General features: G+C 43.4%; 1 protein-coding gene across 8 annotated transcripts in view; it reads right to left on the bottom strand.

Moving 5' to 3' along the window:
• Positions 1-20,479, bottom strand: part of Slc10a7 (solute carrier family 10 member 7) — a 254,156-nt gene that overhangs the window by 73,949 nt on the left and 159,728 nt on the right. For all 8 annotated transcript variants that reach the window (XM_036187490.1, XM_036187492.1, XM_036187488.1 and 5 more), the window contains one exon: positions 6,397-6,432. In XM_036187490.1, coding sequence (XP_036043383.1) covers positions 6,397-6,432 — 36 coding nt within the window. The remainder of the gene's footprint in view (positions 1-6,396; positions 6,433-20,479) is intronic.

The raw sequence follows: 20,479 nt of genomic DNA, 5'->3' as shown, positions 1-20,479 counted from the left end.
CATCAATGCACTGTGCATTCCTCACAGATCAACTTCACGCCTCCTCTCCTGTCAACACTCCAATGCCTCCTTGCTTCTCTTACTCTCCACCACTAGCTATAGTCCCTACTTCCCAGAGGAGACAAACCAGCCAGAAAAGACTTCTGCTCTCGAGTCTATCAACTAACTTTCTTGCATCTCTGCTCACATGCCATGACTCATTATGGATGGATTCTCTGACCAGGAGGCTGCACTCACCCTCTGTGCACAAGAGTTCTTTCTCCTATTCAAGGAGCGGGTCCAACAATTCTCCCTTGTCTTAGTTATGTAGCAAATTTCCCCTCTATAACTAGATTGGTCTTGTTAATACAAATATGTAACTAATTTCTTCAACCTTAAAAAGTGTCTCAATCCTTTATTAACTTTGTTAATGTTTTTGTATCCTTTATTTTAAAAAATTAACCTTAGTGTTATCAATTATTCTTAATCTTAATGTTTCTTCTTTTATTTGTTCCCAAGCACATTTCAACCAAGCTTTGACTATATAATTCTATGCAAATAGCTTTTGTTAAGGCAACCAATGACAACCATCTTGTTAATCCAGTGGCCAGATCATTTTAACTGAACTGTTATCCACACCCCACTCCATACATATTTTGAAATACATTCTCAGCTACACTCTGGGGCATCAAAATCTCTTGGTGTTCCTCCTTGGCCTTCTTTGTGGATCTCTTAATATTACAATATTCTACAACTTGATATAGCTTGGTGGTATTTTTTGCCTCCATTCTTACCTTTTCCCCCAGTTAAACATGAAATTGTCCTTGATACTGAGCTCTTCCCAGTGAATTTTCTGATTTAGACCAATACGAACACAGTGGATGGTGACTGGACCTTGAATTACAGATTCAATCAATTGTGTATCTATATCTTTGCTTGGATGTTTTGAAGGCAGCTCAATCTAAACGTGCAATACAGACTCTTTGTCCACACGATTCCTTATGTTATAAACTGTAACTCCAATACTGCAGAAGCTCAGGCTCAGACTTACCTTTTTGCCCCTTTCAGTTCCACTTGCTCAAGTTCTGTATTTCAACTATGTCCCACCAGACTTGCGACTACTTTGGGCTAAACTAATGATCTGTCATGCCTTTACAGCGGTCATCCTGTTCCCACCATCATCCTCTTACAGGCTGGATATTCTCAACCTAGTGTCCAGAATCATCAGGCCAATGGTGGGGGTACTCATCTATAATCCTAACATTCTGAGGCAGGAGGATCAAGAGTTCAAGGTTAGCCTAGGCTACACAGTGAGAAAGAAAAAAACCAACATGCCATTCCCTTTATCAAAATTCATTCAGTTATTTCCTATTTCAGGGTTGGGGATTTAGCTCAGTGGTAGAGTGCTTGCCTAACAAGTGCAAGGCCCTGGATTCGGTCCTCAGTTTGGGGAGAGGGGGCAGCGAACGGGACAGTTATTTCCTATTTCTCTCAAATTAAACCTCCAAGTCCAAAGTCTTCCATGCTTTGGCGTTGGCTGCATTGGTGGCATTGGAACACTCAATTCTTTCTCTTTTGCTCAAACACTACTTTTCTCAGTGAGTCTGCACTTCCAGACTAGTGAAGACAGCAAGCTCCTCCATTTCCTACGGCCATTTCAGCCCCTGGTTTTCTCTTCTGTGGCACTCACCCACATCACAGAGACTGCATTTTTACTTAGTTGTTTCTTTCTACTGTGACATAACCACCATGGTAGTAATGACACCTCTGCTCTGCCTACTGCTCTATGCATGGCAGAAGACTGTTCCTGGCACATAAGAATTCAATTCGCATTACTGAAGGGGCAATAAGCAGATTTCAGTAACATTTCATTCTGTAAATACAAGATTTACAGTGCAAGTGGGACACAGTGGGATTTAATTTTTAAGATCTATATTATAGAACACATTACTAGAAATAATTATTAGAGAGAATTTGATAATACAGAACAAGAGGCAATGTGCATAAACTATGACACAAACCGACAAGAGGAGGACTGGACTGAGGCGGGAACCAAGGCAGTCCATCCATAAACCCAGCAGAGTACAAGGACGATGGTGACAGGTGCAGGTGCGGTGTCTGATAAAATTTCTGTTTCTCATCTCATCTAATTCCCTTTGTGTGTTGGCTGATGTGAAGAGAGACATTAGAGATAAGTGACGCTAAGAAGAAAATGTGAGAGGATTCTCCAGAATCAAAGAGGGAGCGTGGCAGGGAAGATCAGAACGGTCAGACTCTCTGACAGCATTGTCATGAACTCAGGTAGGAGCATTTATCACAATGAAGATGACTCTAGCATGTTCAGGTACATGGGCAAAAGGCGCAGAGCTGGATGCCAGTAGGACTGGCAATTTGTGGCAAATATGGAGCAGTAAGGGTTGGGGTTAACAAGACTGCTGGCATGGTCTGTAATAAAGGAATTATAACCAGGGAGTGTAGGGATGAATGCAGGGTGGGCACAGCCAGAGGCACTGGAGAAATGACCAGGTCAGGAAACTAGCCATTTCAGTGAGTTTGAATAATTCAGGACTCAGGCATATAACAGGCATGTAGGGGCCATTGGTCAGACAGAATGTTGGAAAACATGATTATGAAGGGTTTGCCTATTGGGTAGCTGGCTGGGATGGAGGGAAGGTAAACTTGTTGCGCTGGGGGTTATTAGGAGGTCAGGCATGTGAACACTGAAAACAGCAGTGAGGAATCCCAACGCAGCCCTGGGAAGAAAGTGATGCAGAGATGCAGAAAGAGAGAAGGACGGACAGAGAAAGGATGAACGGAGAGAAGGACGGACAGAGAAAGGATGAACGGAGAGAAGGACGGACAGAGAAAGGATGAACGGAGAGAAGGACGGACAGAGAAAGGATGAACGGAGAGAAGGACGGACAGAGAAAGGATGAACGGAGAGAAGAAGGACGGACAGAGAAAGGATGAACGGAGAGAAGGATGAACGGAGAGAAGGACGGACAGAGAAAGGATGAACGGAGAGAAGGACGGACAGAGAAAGGATGAACGGAGAGAAGAAGGACGGACAGAGAAAGGATGAACGGAGAGAAGGATGAACGGAGAGAAGGACGGACAGAGAAAGGATGAACGGAGAGAAGGACGGACAGAGAAAGGATGAACGGAGAGAAGGACGGACAGAGAGAAGGACGGACAGAGAAAGGATGAACGGAGAGAAGGACGGACAGAGAAAGGGTGAACGGAGAGAAGGATGAACGGAGAGAAGGGCATGAGCTCCACAGTTAGAACAGGAGGGAGAGCGGACAGAGAGAAGGACGTGGGTTCCACAGTTATAACAAGAGGGAGAGCGGACAGAGAGGACAGACAGAGAGAAGGACGTGGGTTCCACAGTTATAACAAGAGGGACAGTGGACAGTATGAATACATGCTAGCCTTCAAAGGAAGTAGACGACTGTGCAGAAGACAGAGGAAGAGACTCGGAACAAGGGATGGGTGTAAGAATGACGCTTTCCTCCACTGCAACTCTTCATGGCAGGAAGAGTTGGCAGCTGAAGTGAACCAGAGGACAGGCTTCAACTGGAGCAGGATAGTGAAGGGGATATTCTGAGAGGTCAGTAATACAGGGAACTGAGATTTCACTAGAAAAACTATATCCCTTGGCAACTGAGTGGGAATACCAAGCAACTTCCATCTTTAAAATTTCCAGAGCTCAAATTACTTTGTTGGGCTCTTTAACAGACCACAAGCTGGGCAGCTTAAACCAAGAGAAACACTCCCTCATAGCTCTGGAAGCTGTGGGTCTAAAATCAAGTGCAGCCATGTCTTCTAGATCCCAGAGACTGCTAGCAGCCTCTGGTATTCCTTCAGCTGGTCAATGCTACACCCTGATCTCTGCCTCCATTGTCACTGAGGTTCACCCTGTGTGTATTTGTCTCTTTGTTTTATGAGAACACAAATCACACTGGATTAAGGGCCCCACCATCTTCCAGTATGACCTTATCTGAACTAATTACATTTGCAATGACTGATTTCAAATAAAGCCACCTTTGGGTGTGTTGGAGGCTAGGACTTCAACAAATCTTCCTGAAAGCCCCTAAGAGAGGTGGAGAAAAAGAATAGCTTTTCTGGAATGTGTTTGTAGTTTAGTCTCTCAATTATGTGTCCCGCTTAGTAAACAGGACTTGGAACCCAAGTGTTTTACAAATTCTCATTACAAAATGAATGACAGCCCCAACAGGCAAAAGGAACGGGATCATGGACATGGCCTAAAAGCCAAGCAACACAGAAGCAGCTATGATGTGGCAGGCTGATGCCTTTGAAACAATGGGGGAGTGCACTGCTCCGAACAGAAGCATGGGGCTTCTGGCTGAGGGGCTCCGAGTGCTTTCGAGTCTCTCCACTTTAAAATGTCAGACCATAAAGTTCACAAGCTCACAGTTCTGTGTGGAGGAAAGCTTGGTAATAACATGATGCTAAGACACTCATCAGTGAGAAATGTCTTATGACATGCAGACAGAACAAAGGGTAAAGGGGTTCCAAGGCTCAACCACCTCATTGTGGCTGAAACTATCTGCACACTCTGTGCCTGTGTGTGAATGTACATTGTGGAGGCCAAAGGTCAACCTCAAGTCTTTCCCAGTTGTGTTCTACCTTTTTTGTTTTGAGACAGGATCTTTTGATCGTCCCAAAGCTCCCTGTTCTGGCCAGGTTGGTCAGCCAGCAAGGCTTGGGATGTGCCTTCCTGGCACTGGGATTACAAGCATCAATCTGTACATTCTACTTTTTACATGGGTTCCGGAGCTCAGACTTAGGTACTCATACTTGCCTGGCAAGTACTTTACCATTGATCCACACCCCTACTCCCCCAGTTCTTCTTGACTAAGTCACAGGAACTAGGCTTCCATATTTGGTTGTGTATAAGACCTAGGATATGCAGCTTATTAATGTGTATACGTCCGGTGCTGGGCGCCATACCTGCCCTGTGACTCTGGGATTCGCCTGCATTTTGTGCCTGCAGAGAGCTCCTGGTAAGTTTCTACTGGGATGCCAAATCTTGGTCAAAAATACTAGTGAGTAACTCCAGTTCCTCACATCTAATGTGTAGGTAGGCAGGCAGCAAGGCATTTCTTCTGAAGGAATGCAAATAACTTGACCCACTGCCTATTCTGAATTACAGGAGCTCAGATACATGAGGTTCATTCTGCTGAGGGAAGTGAGCTGATGACTCTTCCAACCTTGGAGAGTGGAGCCGGCATTTCAGAAGGAAAGGTGAGGCTGTGGCTTATTACTTGAAGGTAATGGCTTTCATGAAAGATGCAGAATCCAACTGTTTGATAGTATATCTAGCCTTTCCTCCCCCCGACACAGCTGGTAAGGAATGAAGAAGCCCACTCTATTACTCTAATTGAATTCCAACTTAGGTAATTATACTATAATTCAATAAATTTTCCCCATAGTTTTAATTCACTGACAAACAGTGCTACTCAAACAGCTTCATTTCATCCCTAGACACGCACCCCACTACATGTCCGTGATACGTAGAGTGATTTATATCTGGAAGATGTGTGTGCTGAAAAACTGCACAGTTCATAAAATATTTTAGGTATCATTTATGATTACATATGCTTTGCTCAGCATGAGATAACATTAATTTCTATTATAATCTTTCATCTAATTTCTCATATGCTTAGTGCCAAAGGAAATAAGACAGTTAATTAGCATTTCTTGTTTTCAGAACAACTCTTGTTGAGTCAGCCAGTGGCCTGGATCTACCTGTGTTTTCACCTGTTCCCCTTACAGCACATTTGTTGTCCTTGAGAGCTGGGCTGCACCAGGAGTTTCTGCTTTCCATTTTACAGACGGAACCTGCAGTGGTGGTATTCCCAGGATTAGGGAGTGACCTGGGATCCCAGCTGCCTCAGATCTCCTAGCTCAAGGTTCTTTTGCTGAAAAACCATCCAACACTGGGTCACTATTAATCACTTAGCCTTACTGAGAAAGAAAATGATGAGTAGTACATGTGTGATCCATGCCACAGGTCACCAGTTTATGATAATTAATGATTTATCCAGGAGCTGGAGGCCTAATCGCTAGGACCAGATGCTATCCCTGGACTGCAAGGCTGTGGGGTTCTGAGTCTCAGGGATAATTCTCTGGGCTCCACCAGGAGGGCACTCAAAAACATGTCACCAAGCTGTACCGAAGAATCCAGACTTTAGAGTTATTCTAAAGACTGAAGGTTTGAAGAAGGCTTGGAAAATAGGGGGTCTTTTTTTCCCTCATGGTGCCAGGATGCAAATGCAGGCCTTGAGCATGCTAGGAAAGCCATCTACCACCGAGTCACATCTTCAGTCCAGTAGATAGTATTTAATAAAATGCATCAATAAAAGACATGAAAGGCAATACCAAAATACTCACAAAAAGCAGTAGTAGCAACGGTGTCACAACGATGCCCTGAAGGAAATAAAAGAGAGAATGATTATTTGTTGGCCTAGAAAGCAGACTTCTTCCCCATTGTGTGGGAACGCTAGTCATGCTAGTCCTCTCACTCCTACCAAAATGAGGAGAGGTGGCTCTGCTAACGTCACATTAATGTCGCCTTAAGGACTATTTGTACAAGGTCACACTGAAGTCATAACCCCATGCTCCTTAAACCGGCCTTTCCTCCATTTCAACCCAAACCCCTTCCCACTGCACAGGCCCCGCAGGGGTGGGACCCGGCAGTTGGCAAGTCCTCTCACTCAAGGCCGTCTACTCTAGCTTGGGTAAAGTGCCCCTTTTTGAGAGAAGACAGGTGGTTTAGTCCCAGTTGGGGTCCTCTCCTGAGCAAAGACCACGCCGGCTGTGATGAATGAGATGTCGTGATTTTGTAATGTGAACTGATCTCCCCCAGGAAATGAGCTGCGATCTCCAAACTCATTTCGCTTGATTAGACTCTGTCTCTCCATGGCGGAAGGGAAGTCTTTCATCTAATTCAGCCACACAGGACCACCTCAGTCCCTCTGCCTCCCCCAGGCAGAAATGAGCAAAAGATTTGTTTTCTTCGCTGACAGGGAACAGTGTGAGGCTGTTGTCAATGAGGCAGGTTACAAGCTTTTAGCTCACATTTGAGTTGGGAGTCAACATGACAGGCTTCACTTGAGAGCAGCAGACAAGGATGCGTCTTAGTTCTCCCTTTATTACTCAGAGCTTTGCTGTGATTTACACAAGAAAAAGCATTTCATATTTTGATTAATGCACTCTGTTTGAGACTTTGAAATTTTAGAGTCTGAATGTGTGTACGCATGTGTGAGAGGCAGAGACAGAGACTTTTTCACCCATAAACAGTCCTTTTGGCATTTAGAGGGAAGTCTTTAGTCTTTGCTGTTACTACACAGTTGCGAACATAGCATAAGAAACTTATACTATGGGAACAATAATTGTAATGATTCTTTGTTTATACCCACGTGACTATCCTTATACAGACTTGCTTTGCTATTGAATAATAGAATGAATATTGTTTACTGCGCAAACTTAAGCAAGTGGCCAGGGGGAACAGAGCAGTGTAAAGGTCATACTTTTAAATCTCTTCATTACAGAATGCATTGTGGCTTATCAGTTCCATGAGTTTCTATGAAGTAAGTCTCGCATTTTGGAGGGCTAGATGTACCAAGTCAAATAATTTGAATTCAGAAAGGCTACTGCCCAAGGCTGAGGGCGGACCTCAGAGGCAGAGTGTCTGTCCTGCAGGCACAAGGCTCTAAGTTTGGTCACCAGAACTTTAATAATAATAAAGAACAATAGCTGCTAGACTTCATTCTTACAATTACATTTATTCTGTGTGTTTGTGTGTACACGTGCATACACAAGGCATGTGTGAAAGTCAGAGAACAACTTATAGAAGCCCATACTCTTTCCACCATGTAGGTTCTGGGGCTCAAATTCAGGCCATAAAGGTTTGGCAGCAAGTAACTTTACCTGCTAAACTATCTCACAGGCCTGAAAAGATACTCTGTCTTTAGTGATTTGGAATACATTTAGAATTTAGGTGGAATTCCAAGCTTTACAAAGTAATGTAAAAGTAAAAACAATCTGGTTGTTGAGCCTCTCAACTTCAGGACAAATTTTAGAAACATTTATCAAACATCCATTTAAACACCAGCTCTGTGCTCCTTCATGGCTGATTGAGGGTGAATCTAACACAGCTCCTATATTTCAGTAGCTAATAGCCTCGAAACAAGTTCAGTACAGAGTGAGGTGTAAAGCTAAATATTCTGATGTAAGAAGTAGTGTGAAAAGAGGGTGATTGTCTACCTTTGGGAGGTTTCCTGGAAGAGATACTGGGGTTGGAGAATTAATGGAAAGCGATCTGGTAGGAGAAAGGGCTATCCCAGGAAGGGAGAGGTACCCTACAGCCATGAGAATTTGAGCAGGAAAGTACAGAAACGTGGAGCAAAGCAGGTAGAGAGCAGTTCAGCAAGGCCTCCGAGGCCTGCTGGCCTATGAGCAATAGCAAGCTACCCGGTTATAATGAGTTAATAGTTTAGTGTGTGGAATGTGGATTTGAATTGCCTATAACCTAACCAGTTCTTACCTCTGTCCATTAATTCACCTAAATGCAAAACAAAATACAACAGCCACTTGCATCCCGTTAATTCTGCTTTGTCACCAGCACTAGTGGCACTGCTGAGAAACACCATGACATCTGTGATGGGCTAAGACACTTCTGTGTAGGAGAAGCTGAGCACCGCCACTCTGGTGACATTTGTACTAGAGCTGATGGCGTGCTGGCTGTCACACAGTGCCTAGGGCCCACTGTTCTTCCTGATGGCCATTTCATTTTTCTTTATAATAACCAGATGCCAGTGGGATTAGTAAGAACATAAATCCTATCAATGCTGTTTGCTTCAGCACATTCACATGTTTTAAAACGTGATCCCCCGGACATAAGGGGCTGAGTTACACTGTAGCTCTCTCCTCTACATGGGGAAAGAAGGGTTTGGAAGGCCAGGCAACCCAAACACAAGGTCAGATAGCAAAGATGGCAGAAGTTGGGTATGAGCGAGCATCATCCAGTTCTAAGTTCACTGATCACTTGGAAGCAGATCTCAACTACCAGCATCACTTTCTGTAGAATTCTACCCATAACACATGGGCAGTTGTCATAGAACCTTTGGCCCTAGTTGATAAGTGCCTCTCAGAGATGATCTCATTCTGGAAAGCACAGCACAGGTATCTGAGCTTTCTCTGTGGAGAAACTTCAAATATGAAGTAACTATACAGTGATTTCTTATTCTACCAAATACTAACAACATTTAGTCCTGAGATATGAAAATTTGCTGGATAGGATGCACCATGTAATTCTGACTTGAATGTTCCTCCTTATTTTTCAATAAGGGAGGTTTAAGTTCATTAACTATGACTAGATTATTACAAATGCTGAACCCTTTTTTCGGCTATATTAGGTATTGAGTCATCTCCAATGCCATTGGCTGTGGTATGAGCACTATTAAGTTTGGGTGAAGTCATCATATTTATTACCAAACATATAACAACCCGTATTTATTAAGTACTAATGTCAGATACCACAGTATCTGACTTTATGACTAAGGACTTTATGTCCACTATTTTATGAAATCTTCAGAACCACCCTATAAGCTCTGCACTATAATTATCCTTATACAAGGTAAGGAGCTGAACCCTGGACACAGAGAGGAAAGTGTGGAGGCCATTTGTTTCCTTAACTTCAGAGCCCAAACTCTTGAATGATGATTATACAGTCTTCAGGAGCCCGAAAGATGGCTCAGGGTCAAGATGTTTGCTGTTTGGTGATGCAGGCCTTGTGGCCTAAGTTCAATGGCTGGAACCCATTTAAAGGAGGAGGGAGACAACTGACTTCCACATGTTCACTGTGGCAAGCCCCATCCCCAACCCTCCACGTACATACACAAAATTATAAATAAATTAAATGAAAATTTAACATATTTATAATAAATGTTAAGCCACTTCATTGGAGCTCAATTTTAAGGGTTAAATCAGAGGAGCTTAAAAACTCAAGAGTGTCTTCTGATGACATGAACTAGACCATAAAATGAGCCAGTGGCTAATACAGCCCTCTAAAGCTTAGGTTTTGCAAACATCAGTGGTAAATGTGGGGAAGACGTGCAGGCGTTCACTCAAATTTAACAATGTTAGCAATGAACACTAAAAGACAGAGCGTCAAATCAACATGGGTCTACAAAAGGACCAATTGATTTTTTTCTCCTTTCTCTTTCTTAAGTAACTTCTCGACCGCAGAAAGGCACAGCACTTCCAGCTTCTGAAAGGTCAGGTTCATGGCAACTGGTGTCATGTAAAGCCTTCTGCTGCAACACTGAGAACTCAAACCATGAAGGATGGCATTCACTGTCTCCTGGAAAACTTAACCCAAATCTCGATGAGAGCCACTGACCACTGTGGAAAGGGAAGAGAGTGTCAGGTCTGACGCTGTCATTCAGACACTCGAAAATAAACAAGGAAGCCCTGGTAAGAGCAAGAGAAGCGTAACATGCCTCTTTCAGCAACGGGACTCACAAAAAGCAAAATTGAAATGAACTTCTCATCCTATTTTTAAGAGAAAAACTTATGAAGAGGTTTTGCTGTAACAGTTACAATGATCTTACAGTTACTGATGTCTGAGGCCAGCCCGCAGTCTCCTACTGCATAACCTGACCACACAGAATGATAGGAGGTCAGCTTTGCAAAGGATCTTGGGACCACTTGGTCTAGTCCTCATTGTCTACCTCTTGTACATCCTCATAAGAAATGTGAGCTGAGTGGCTGTGTCTTGTCCAGATACTTGGTCTTCTCAATCAATGGTCCTGACTAAAGGTCCAATATGAGAGGAAACATCTCTCTCTTTCTCTCTCTCTCTCTCTTTTTTTTCCAAGACAGGGTTTCTTGGTATGACAGACCTGGCTGTCCTGGAACTTGCTTTGTAGACCAGACTGGCCTCAAACTCACAGAGATCTGCTTGCCTCTGCCTCCTCACTGCTGGAATTAAAGTTGTGTGCCACCATGCCAAGGTGGGAAACACTTTCTTAAACCCCAAACCATCAACATTGTTGTCGTCATCCAGAGGAAGGTCCACCTTTTTTCCTTGACAGAGCCTTTTAACTGACTCATGCCTGGTGCAATGAGACTCCTGGGTGCTTTAGCCCTTTCCGCTCCTGATACTTTAGTAGTAAGTAATGCTGCTGCTAACATTGAGTCTCCCTAGTGTCAAAGTCCTTGGTTCCTCCTCCTCCTCCTGCTCCTAGTCTGGTTTTGAGCCTTCTTCTAAATGTACCCTCACCAAGATGCATTCACAGATGGACAGACTACAGAACAGAAATGTTCTGATTCGTAGAAATGAGACAGAAAAGCTGTCCTTGCAGTGTGAAGCTGGAGTCCAATGGCCAACCCAAGGATTTCACAGCTCCCTGGACAGACAGACTTTCCTTTCTTGGACTCCTATTTACTATTGTTTAGTGACCTATGAAATACATGTTAGCTAGGCGGTGGTGGCACACATCTTTAATCCCTGCACTTGGGAGGCAGAGGCAGGTGGATCTCTATGAGTTCGAGGCCAGCCTGCTCTATAAAGCAAGTTCCAGGAAAGGTGCAAAGCTACACAGAGAAACCCTGTCTCAAAAAAAAAAAAAAGAAGAAAGAAAGAAAGACATGTTAATTTATACAATTTGTCTTGTAGTGGGGAAAAAATGGCCCTAAAAGTTATCATTTTCATTACTCCAGAACTCAAGAAAAGCTGAAAGATATCCAGTGTACTTTATGAACTTACAAAGTCCTATTACCAAATCTGAACCAAAAAAGCACAACAAAGGAAAACTGACTAGACTTACATCGATGGGAAGTTCTCTTATTTAGCAGAGTCACTGAAAAACACTCATGTTGGTTGCTAATTATTAACATAATCATTGTATAAAATAATAGATTTAATTTGAAGATTTTCATAAGTAGTTCATTTTGATAATATTCATCCCTATATTAACCTCTTATTTTCCATCGCCTTCCTGCTATTCAGAGCTACCTAGAAAACTAGAAATATTAAAAGGAAATCAAATGTTCGTGAGCTTAAAACTTTTATGAGCATCCAAGAAACCAAGGGGTGTGTATGTGTATCCTGGGAAGCTACCTAGCAGATATGAACTGGAAGATAAGACAAAATAATTAATTTTAGTCATCAGCATTCAGTGGATGTGGGGAGTAAAATGGAAATAATCTAAATGTACTTCAATTAGAAAATGAGTAAATAAAGTGAATAAAAGGAACCAGCGGTAATTCCAGCACTTGGAAAACGGAGGCAGGAGAATCAGGAATGGATAACTAGCCTCAAGCACATAGGAGTTCAAGGCTGGTGTGGGTTATCTATGATTGCGTCTAAAAAAATACACAAGACATGGAAAATAGATTAAAAAAAATAAATGGAATGTGGTCCTAAAAAAAAAAAGTTCATGTTCTGTTGACCTGTAATGAAAACTAACCAGTTCTGTCCATAATGTAAATGCATTTAATATGTTTTTCTGGTGGCCTATATATAAATGTCCACTATTACCTTGGGAGCCATTTAACATGTGCTGATGCCTTATTACCCTTAAGAGTGAATGTCCAGCATATTTGTTCCATGTGTGAGGAAATCATGCTGTTAACTTTTTGAAAATTAAACTTCGGCAATACCTTTCCTTTATTCGTACATTAGTGCAAAAATTAACTTTGAAAAGTTAACAACAAGCCAGGCGGCGGTGGTGGTGCATGTCTGTAATCCCAGCATTTGGGAGGCAGAGGCGGGCGGATCTCTGTGAGTTTGAGGCCAGCCTGGTCTACAAAGCAAGATCCAGGACAGCCTCCAAAGCTACAGAGAAACCCTGTCTCAAAAAAAAAAAAAAAAAAAAAAAAAAAAAAAGTTAATAACAATGATTCCTCCAGCTCTCTGCTTTTGCTTTATGGCTAACATATAAAGGAGGTCTGTTAAAAAGCTAGGAAAAGTTCACCCTGCAGGAACAGGGCTATGGCCAGCCAGTATGTGGTTCTAGTGGTTCCAGTCAACAAATTCAAAGCATTAAATTATAAAAGAGTGGTGTGGGCAGTTCCAAGGATTTAAACAAAAATGGGCAGCATATGAAGTTGACAATGTATGCTACTAAACACATTGACAACAAAGCACTTGAGTTCTTTAAGGAAGAAATAGCCTTGTGTGGAGGTGTGTGTCTGCCATCACAACACAACAGTGAGGTCAGCCTGCCTAGCTGAGACTCTGTTCCCCGCAAAGCAACAAACTACCCAATCAAACAATGACAATGGCTATCACATAGCCTGAGGAAAATACACTAGCTCTGTTAGAGGCTGAGGTATGGAATGACAAATGGCACAAACACACCCATGTCTTCTGAGTTTTCAGAGACCAGAGACGAGCAACTATAATAATGTGATGAGCACACAAAACAAAAATCTCAGAGAGCTCTCAAAGGACTCAGTTGGGGTGAGAAACCAAAAGAAGGAACGGAGGAGAGGGGAGGGGAGGGGAGGGGAGAAGAACACACAGAAACTCAAGCTGAGGAGTCCAGTGGGCGGTGCAGTTGGGAAGGATGGACTTGAAAATCCAAAGACACACAGAATGGTCTAGTGTCAGTCCATCTTGGGGTTTGGGCTTTGTGTCAATGATGGGACACCACAAGAAGAACAAGAAGAGAGAAGGGCAGGACTCTGTGGTGACATCATGGTGCAGCTTAGAGGAGAGCAAAGTGGAAGACTGTGGTGGAGGAAACCTGCTGCTGTGGTACACTGTCTGTAATCTAAGAAATAACGCCTGCCTGAAGATCAGGGAACAGACCAGCCAGAGTCAGCCATGGATGCCAGGCAGTGGTGGCACACACCTTTAATTCCAGCGCTTGGGATTACACACCTTTAATCCCAGCACTAGGAAGGTTGAGACAGGAAGTGATATGGCTAGGCAGAGAAAGGAATATAAGGTAGGAGACAGGAGTTTGCTCTGCCCTTCCCGGCTCTTTCAGTTGGTGAAGTAAGAGGTGGTGGCTGTGGCTTGCTCTGCCTCTCTGATCTTTCAGCTTTTACTCTGATATCTGGCTCCTGGCTTTTATTACAAGACCATTTAGGATTTTTGCAACATTCCACACTCTAAGCAGAAGTTGATGCGAGCTAAGGGGATGGAATTTTAGAGGAGACAAAGATGGGGGAAGTCCTTGAAGATGCATGGATGGATGGATGGATGGATGGATGGATGGATGGATGGATGGATGGATCAATTAGCTGAGAGTAGGGGACAGTGGCAAGAAGGAAGGAGGGGTAATTTCTTAGTTTTCTGAATTAGGTGATACTTAACCAAACAGGACATCAGAGAGCCAAGATGGCTGGCCCTGGTTAGTCTCATTTTCCTTGGGCAAGATAAGTGTTAGGGGTCCAAAAGGCCTCCCGCTGGAGATGCAGTAGCTGCTTATATGGGCCTGAAGCTGAATGCTGCATCAGGACAGTGGACACAACTGGCTGAGTCTTCAGCACACAGTGGGTTGTTTCCTGCTGCATAGGAGAAGTTAAACAACACAGAGTGCAGACTGAAGCACTGCACGGAAAGGACTGTGAGAATTAAATAGGAGGGAAGAAGGCAGCAAAGGGGGCAGACGGAGTGAGGGAGGAGATAGGACAGAGCCTGGCCAATTCTTTGAAGAGCCAAGACTCCTGGGTCAGTGGCAAAGGCTCTGTCACTCAGCAAGTAGCTGAAGCAGGCACTGATGCCATTCTCCTAACTCCCAAGTCCAGCAGGTGATGCAGATGCTCAGACTGATGTCTGCATGGGCAGTGGGTAGCATTACTGGAAAGAATACTGTCTCGGCAAGGGAACATGCATCTTTTTTTTCTAATGGGCAGAGAGCTGAGCCTTTCTCCTTGGGGAGACTCTATTCAAACAGCCTTGAAAAGGCCATGAACACTGAGTGGGCAATGTCTGTGCTCCAAAAATATACTAAAACACAAGACAGAGCTGTCTTCCAACAGAGGAGGTGCCCAGCAACTTAGTCAACCTTGAGTCAATTAAGTACACACGTTACCAAGCTCACTATCACTTTCTTCAAATATAATCACAGGGCTAACAACCTCAGACAAGAAAAAGATAGCCAGATAATCCTTTGTAATGATAAAAAAATGTTCCTCGAAGTTAACATTGATTCTTGGACACTATCACTCAAATAAAGTAAGGTTCTGACCAATGGAACTGATGTCCAACTCACAATTTCCTCTTTTACTTTTAAATGGATGAATCCAATAAGTGTCCTTTTGAAATCAAGACCCTAGATAGATTGGAATGCGATCTCTGAACTGGCAGCAGTGGGCTATTCCCCAGACCAAGTACTTTATAATCTTCACTTTGGCTATCTCCTTGGGCAGTCTGTAGGTGAACTTGGGCCAGATCATTATTTGAGGCAGCGCTGCTGGAATCACTCCACTTGGCTGTTGTACCTGGAAAACAGCCAGTGACCACAACAGGTAGAAAAAAAACAAGAATGGCCACAGGTGCCCTGGAGGCCATGAGTGGCAGACCTCTGTGCCTCAGTGTTGCTCTGGAGTAACAACTATATTTCACAAAACAAGAAGTGCAACAGGCTGTTCTCTCTAATAACCAACTTTCAGGGGAGCCATGCTAATCCCTGGAACATCACAGCACACTCCTCTGTAACTCTTTATCTTCCTCCAGATGGACATCAAATTACTTGCTAGTAGTGTATATGATCCTCTTTCCCCCTTCTTGGGTGTGCACAGTGACATCGGCAAGACTCCAGCTGTTGATCCTGCCCCCTTTCTGGAGGACTTGTCAGGGATGGAGATTCAGCAGTCACAAATGTCAGTGTTCTCAGGACTTGATGAGGTCATCTCTCCAAGCCAGCAGACAGACAACACTTGATGAGGTCATCTGTCGGAGCGACCAGACAGAACCTACTCATCTTGGGACAACTTCTCTTTTCCAAATTGACTCCTTGCTAAAAATGAGGAAGGACTAGTGGGGAGGGGAAATAAAAATGTCGAACTGAACAAACTGAATTTAGGGTCCTAATATTCAGAGTTGCAAAGCAGATAAAGAAGAAACACAAAAAGGAAAAACATGTATATTACTGACTACTACCAACACAATGACAGATGTTGATGATGAAAAACAGTGTCAAAATGCATGATTTCTCTTTTTGTATTTTTTAAAATATGGGACCAAACTTGCTATGTAGCCAAGGATGGCTTTAAGCACCGGAACTTCCTGTGTCCACCTCCTAAGTGTTGGAATTATAGATATATGCCACGATGTTTGATTTTCTTTTTACTTTTAAAGTGAATAATTAATTCTTTCTCTCTGGCCATGGAAACTCATCCATGTATTAAACAGTGAGCTGCGAACTTTTCTATGCAGATTAAGCTGACAAAAACAACTGAGGTACAATTAATGCCCCCAGCAAGATTGACTGCGTTCTCCAAGGAAATTTCATGTGAATCTTCTGTACGTTTACAGACATAAAACAGGACAAGTAAACCCAAAGAAGTGTCTTAAAAGTCTTATCTGTATGCAACAGGCCTAGGAGGCAGTAGGAAGAGAGAGTGAAGGGTTAGTTTCTGAGATGACACTATAAAGATACAGGCTTCTTGGGTGAAGGCAAGATCTTATGTCAAAGGTTCATTTTGGCCTGCAGGCCTCCTCTGCGGGCATATGCTGCAATAAGGATCTACAGTGTGGCTTTTCCTGGGACTAGGAGAACAGTCCATCCATTGTTAGCACAGCAAACACTATGCACAAAAAGCCCAGCTTCCTGATGTCAACAGATTGATTCTATACAACCCAATGGTTGGCCAAAGCTCACCTGTGTAGCTGGAGATTTCTCCAGTCCTGGGGGGGAGGGGGGTCCACTCAGACCCAAGTAAAGACACAGAGACTTACATTACTTATAAACTGTATGGCCGTGGCAGGCTTCTTGCTATCTAGCTCTTCTATCTTAAATTAACCCGTTTCTATTAATCTATACCTTGGCGCATGGCTTGTGGCTTACTGGTACTTTACATCTTACTTCTCATGGCAATTGTGGTTGTCAGCATCTCCTGACTCAGCCTTCCACTTCCCAGAATTCTCCTCTCTGCTTATCCCACCTACATTATACTTTCTGCCTGGCCAATACTGGCTACACTATACTATACTGGCTACTGACCAATCAGTGTTTTATCAATCAATCAATCAATCAGAGCAACACATTTCACAGCATACTGAAAGACATCCCCAGCACACCTGGTCTGAAACATATCAATAGGAACTTGTGGAGCTTCTTGCTTTAGACTCACTGTTTTAGTGGTGTCTTAAGAGTTTCTGCCAGGCGGTGGTGGCACACGTCTGTAATCCCAGCACTTGGGAGGCAGAGGCAGGTGGATCTCTGTGAGTTTGAGGCCAGCCTGGTCTACAGAGCTAGTCCAGGTCAGGCTCCAAAGCTACAGAGAAACCCTGTCTCGAAAAACAAAAAACAAACAAACAAAAAAGATTAGGGTTGGGGATTTAGCTCAGTGGTAGAGTGCTTGCCTAGCAAGTGCAAGGCCCTGGGTTCAATCCTCAGCTCCACAAAAAGAAAAAAAAAAAAAGAGTTTCTATTTCTGTGAAGGGACACCATGACCACAGCAACTCTTATAAAGGGAAACATTTAATTGGGGCTGGCTTATAGTTTCAGAGGTTTAGCCCATTATCATCACGGCAGGACATGGTAGTGTGCAGGCAGACACCTATTGAGAAGACACTATGGTGGTGGAGAGGTAGCTGAGAATTCTGCAGCTGGATTGGCAGGCAGCAGGAAAAGAGGGTGACACTGGACCTGGTTTGAGCATTTGAAACCTCAGCCCCCAGTGACACACTTCCTCCAACAAATCTACACCTCCTAATAGTGTTAGTCACTGGTGACCAAGCATTCAAATCTATGAGCCTATGGGGTCATTTCTATTGAAGCCACCACAAGAGGGTAGCAAATACTACCAAGAAGCCAATAGCCAGAATTTACTCAGAAATGTTATATAGTAGGAGCTATGTTAAATGCTTTTCAAATATTATTTCATTCAAAGCCAAAGTAAGAAACCTGATTGTCAGTTTACAGGTGAGAAACATGGGTACCATGAAGACGAAGACTGCAGGGCAGGAATCACACTGATAGCTGAAAGGTCAGGAGGTGGCCAGGGAAAGGGAGAAGAGGGTGGAAAAAATGAACAAAGGAGAAAACAAGGACTTAAAAGAGAGTATTGTCAAGATATTGATAGCAATAAAAATCAAATTTCATATGTACATACATGTATATATACATTCATATGTATATACACACATATATGTATATACATATGTATAGCCTCTTGTCAAAGGCACTCAAATAACTTAATGTGCTAAATCTCTTAGGTCACTGGGGTAACACTAGATCTTTATTTCCATCCGCTGAAATGATTACATGTGTGTTTACTACTCAAATTATTGGCATTTTCAAAACAATAATACGAAGCACTTAAGAAATTTTTTTGCTGGACCAGTGGATGGATGGATGGATGGATGGATGGATGGATGGATGGATGGATGGATGGATGTGTGTCCACACATGCTTCTCTTAGGGAGCAGGATATCCACCTAACGAAAAGACACTATCTTAAGCCCTTTAAGATTGGTAATAGCGATGATCAGCTGACACATAGCGAAAGTTTTGTATGTATGTATGTATACTAAGCCAGTTTATGCTTTTTATACACATAACTCATGCAGTCCTTAACACACTTATAACAAAGTGTTGTTACGACTTTCATTTTACAGACAAGAAAACAGAAGTAGATGGGAGAATTATACAGAAATTTAAGAGAGTTGGGTGGGGTGGGGTGGGGTGAGATGGGAATCCAGAATCACTACCATCATGTTATTGTCAACATCCTGATTAAGAGTTCTCTGAGGGCTTAGGGAAGTGAGGACATTAGAGATGACAGTACCCCTTTCACACACTCTGAAACTAACGCCCAAGGATGGCCATCTCAGCACTCACGCTGCAGCATTACTGGAAGCACAGGAAGCAGCAAGGGTGCGACATCCCAAGCCCAGATCTTTAGTTCTAATGGCACATGTGCTCAGGTGAACAGCTGGAGTGCAGTCCACAGCCAGAAGACCCAAGGTCATTGCCTGAATGATGTTATTTGCTACACACACACAAGCAAAAGGAATGGCAGATGGGGCATTATAACAGACTAGAAACAGGAACTGTTGAAGAGAATAAAACCTTACAATAGGCTCTCTCTTCTGTCTGCCTGCTTAAAAAACAAAAAACAGCGGGGCAGTGGTTGGCCTTTAATCCCAGCACACGGGAGGTGGAGGCTGGCAGATCTCTGTGAGTTCAAGGCCAGCCTGCTCTACAGACTGAGTTCCTGGACAGCCAGGGCTACACAGAGAAACCCTGTCTCTCAAAAAACAAATAAACAAACCCACAAAAAAGTGAAACAAAACAGCCCCAGATGATAATATAGCTGGGGAGGAACGTGTCAATAAAGCTCAGAAAAGGTATGTGCAAGGTGTGTGGGGGGGGGACACGGGGGCAGGGGGTACTGACACATAGAACAAGGGCCCAATGAGGACAGAAAAAGAGGCAATGGGATGACTAGTACGATTTTGGGCCCTGGAGATTTCGTTCAGGCCTCTGGGTGCTTAGAGGAGGAAAAAGAGCTTTCTAGAATAATTAGAAATTGATTTCCTTTTAAATAGGGCACTGAAAATAACAGTTTAATCAAAACTACTGTTCAGATTTATTCCAAAGCTTTAATCTAAACAGAGAGACAGAAAAGTAGACGTCTATTCATGTGAAATGAATAGGCTTGGCAAGGCTCATCACCACTCTTAGACGTGTCTGAAGGACAGCATACTCTGCTGTAGGCACTTGCTGTGCTGACCAACACCAGGTATGAAACAGCTGCATCCCATCTGCCCTGTCTCACATCAAGTAGTCTGACTTACTCCAGTTTTCATTATATTCCTTAATCAGACCCTCCCCCCAGCACAGAAAACTAGCTAGCCCTCAATATTTTTACGCAGAGAGGCTCCAGTCCAGAGAAGATGAATTAACCAATGCTCCTAAAAAGGTATGCACCTCCTGTGAGCATCAGTGGTCACTGGCCTTTCCTCGCAGCCACAAGGAAAGAGGGGTAGGAGTTCAGTTCCAGGCTGTCTTTTCAAAGTCTATTTTCCTCCCTCCCACCGCCAGTGTCAGTCAGGAATGAGTATCAGTGGGTAGAAGAAGAAAAATGTGTGAACAGCGTAGACATGGATCTTGGATTCCAAATTTCTCTGGGGAGGTGCTCCCCAAAGCTGCACTGAACTGGAGCCAGGAGGGAAAGCCGGGACCGGGCCAGCAGAGAACAGTACATACTAAGTAACTACTAAGTGGACTTGGCCACTTGGTGATCACGTAAGGTTTTGGTATAAAATGTTGAACAATAAGATCAC

Source organism: Onychomys torridus, chromosome 5, assembly GCF_903995425.1.
Source record: "Onychomys torridus chromosome 5, mOncTor1.1, whole genome shotgun sequence".
Classification (NCBI taxonomy): Eukaryota; Metazoa; Chordata; class Mammalia; order Rodentia; family Cricetidae; genus Onychomys; species Onychomys torridus.
Note: the sequence above shows the minus strand (reverse complement) of the source record. Positions and strands in the feature narration are given on the sequence as shown.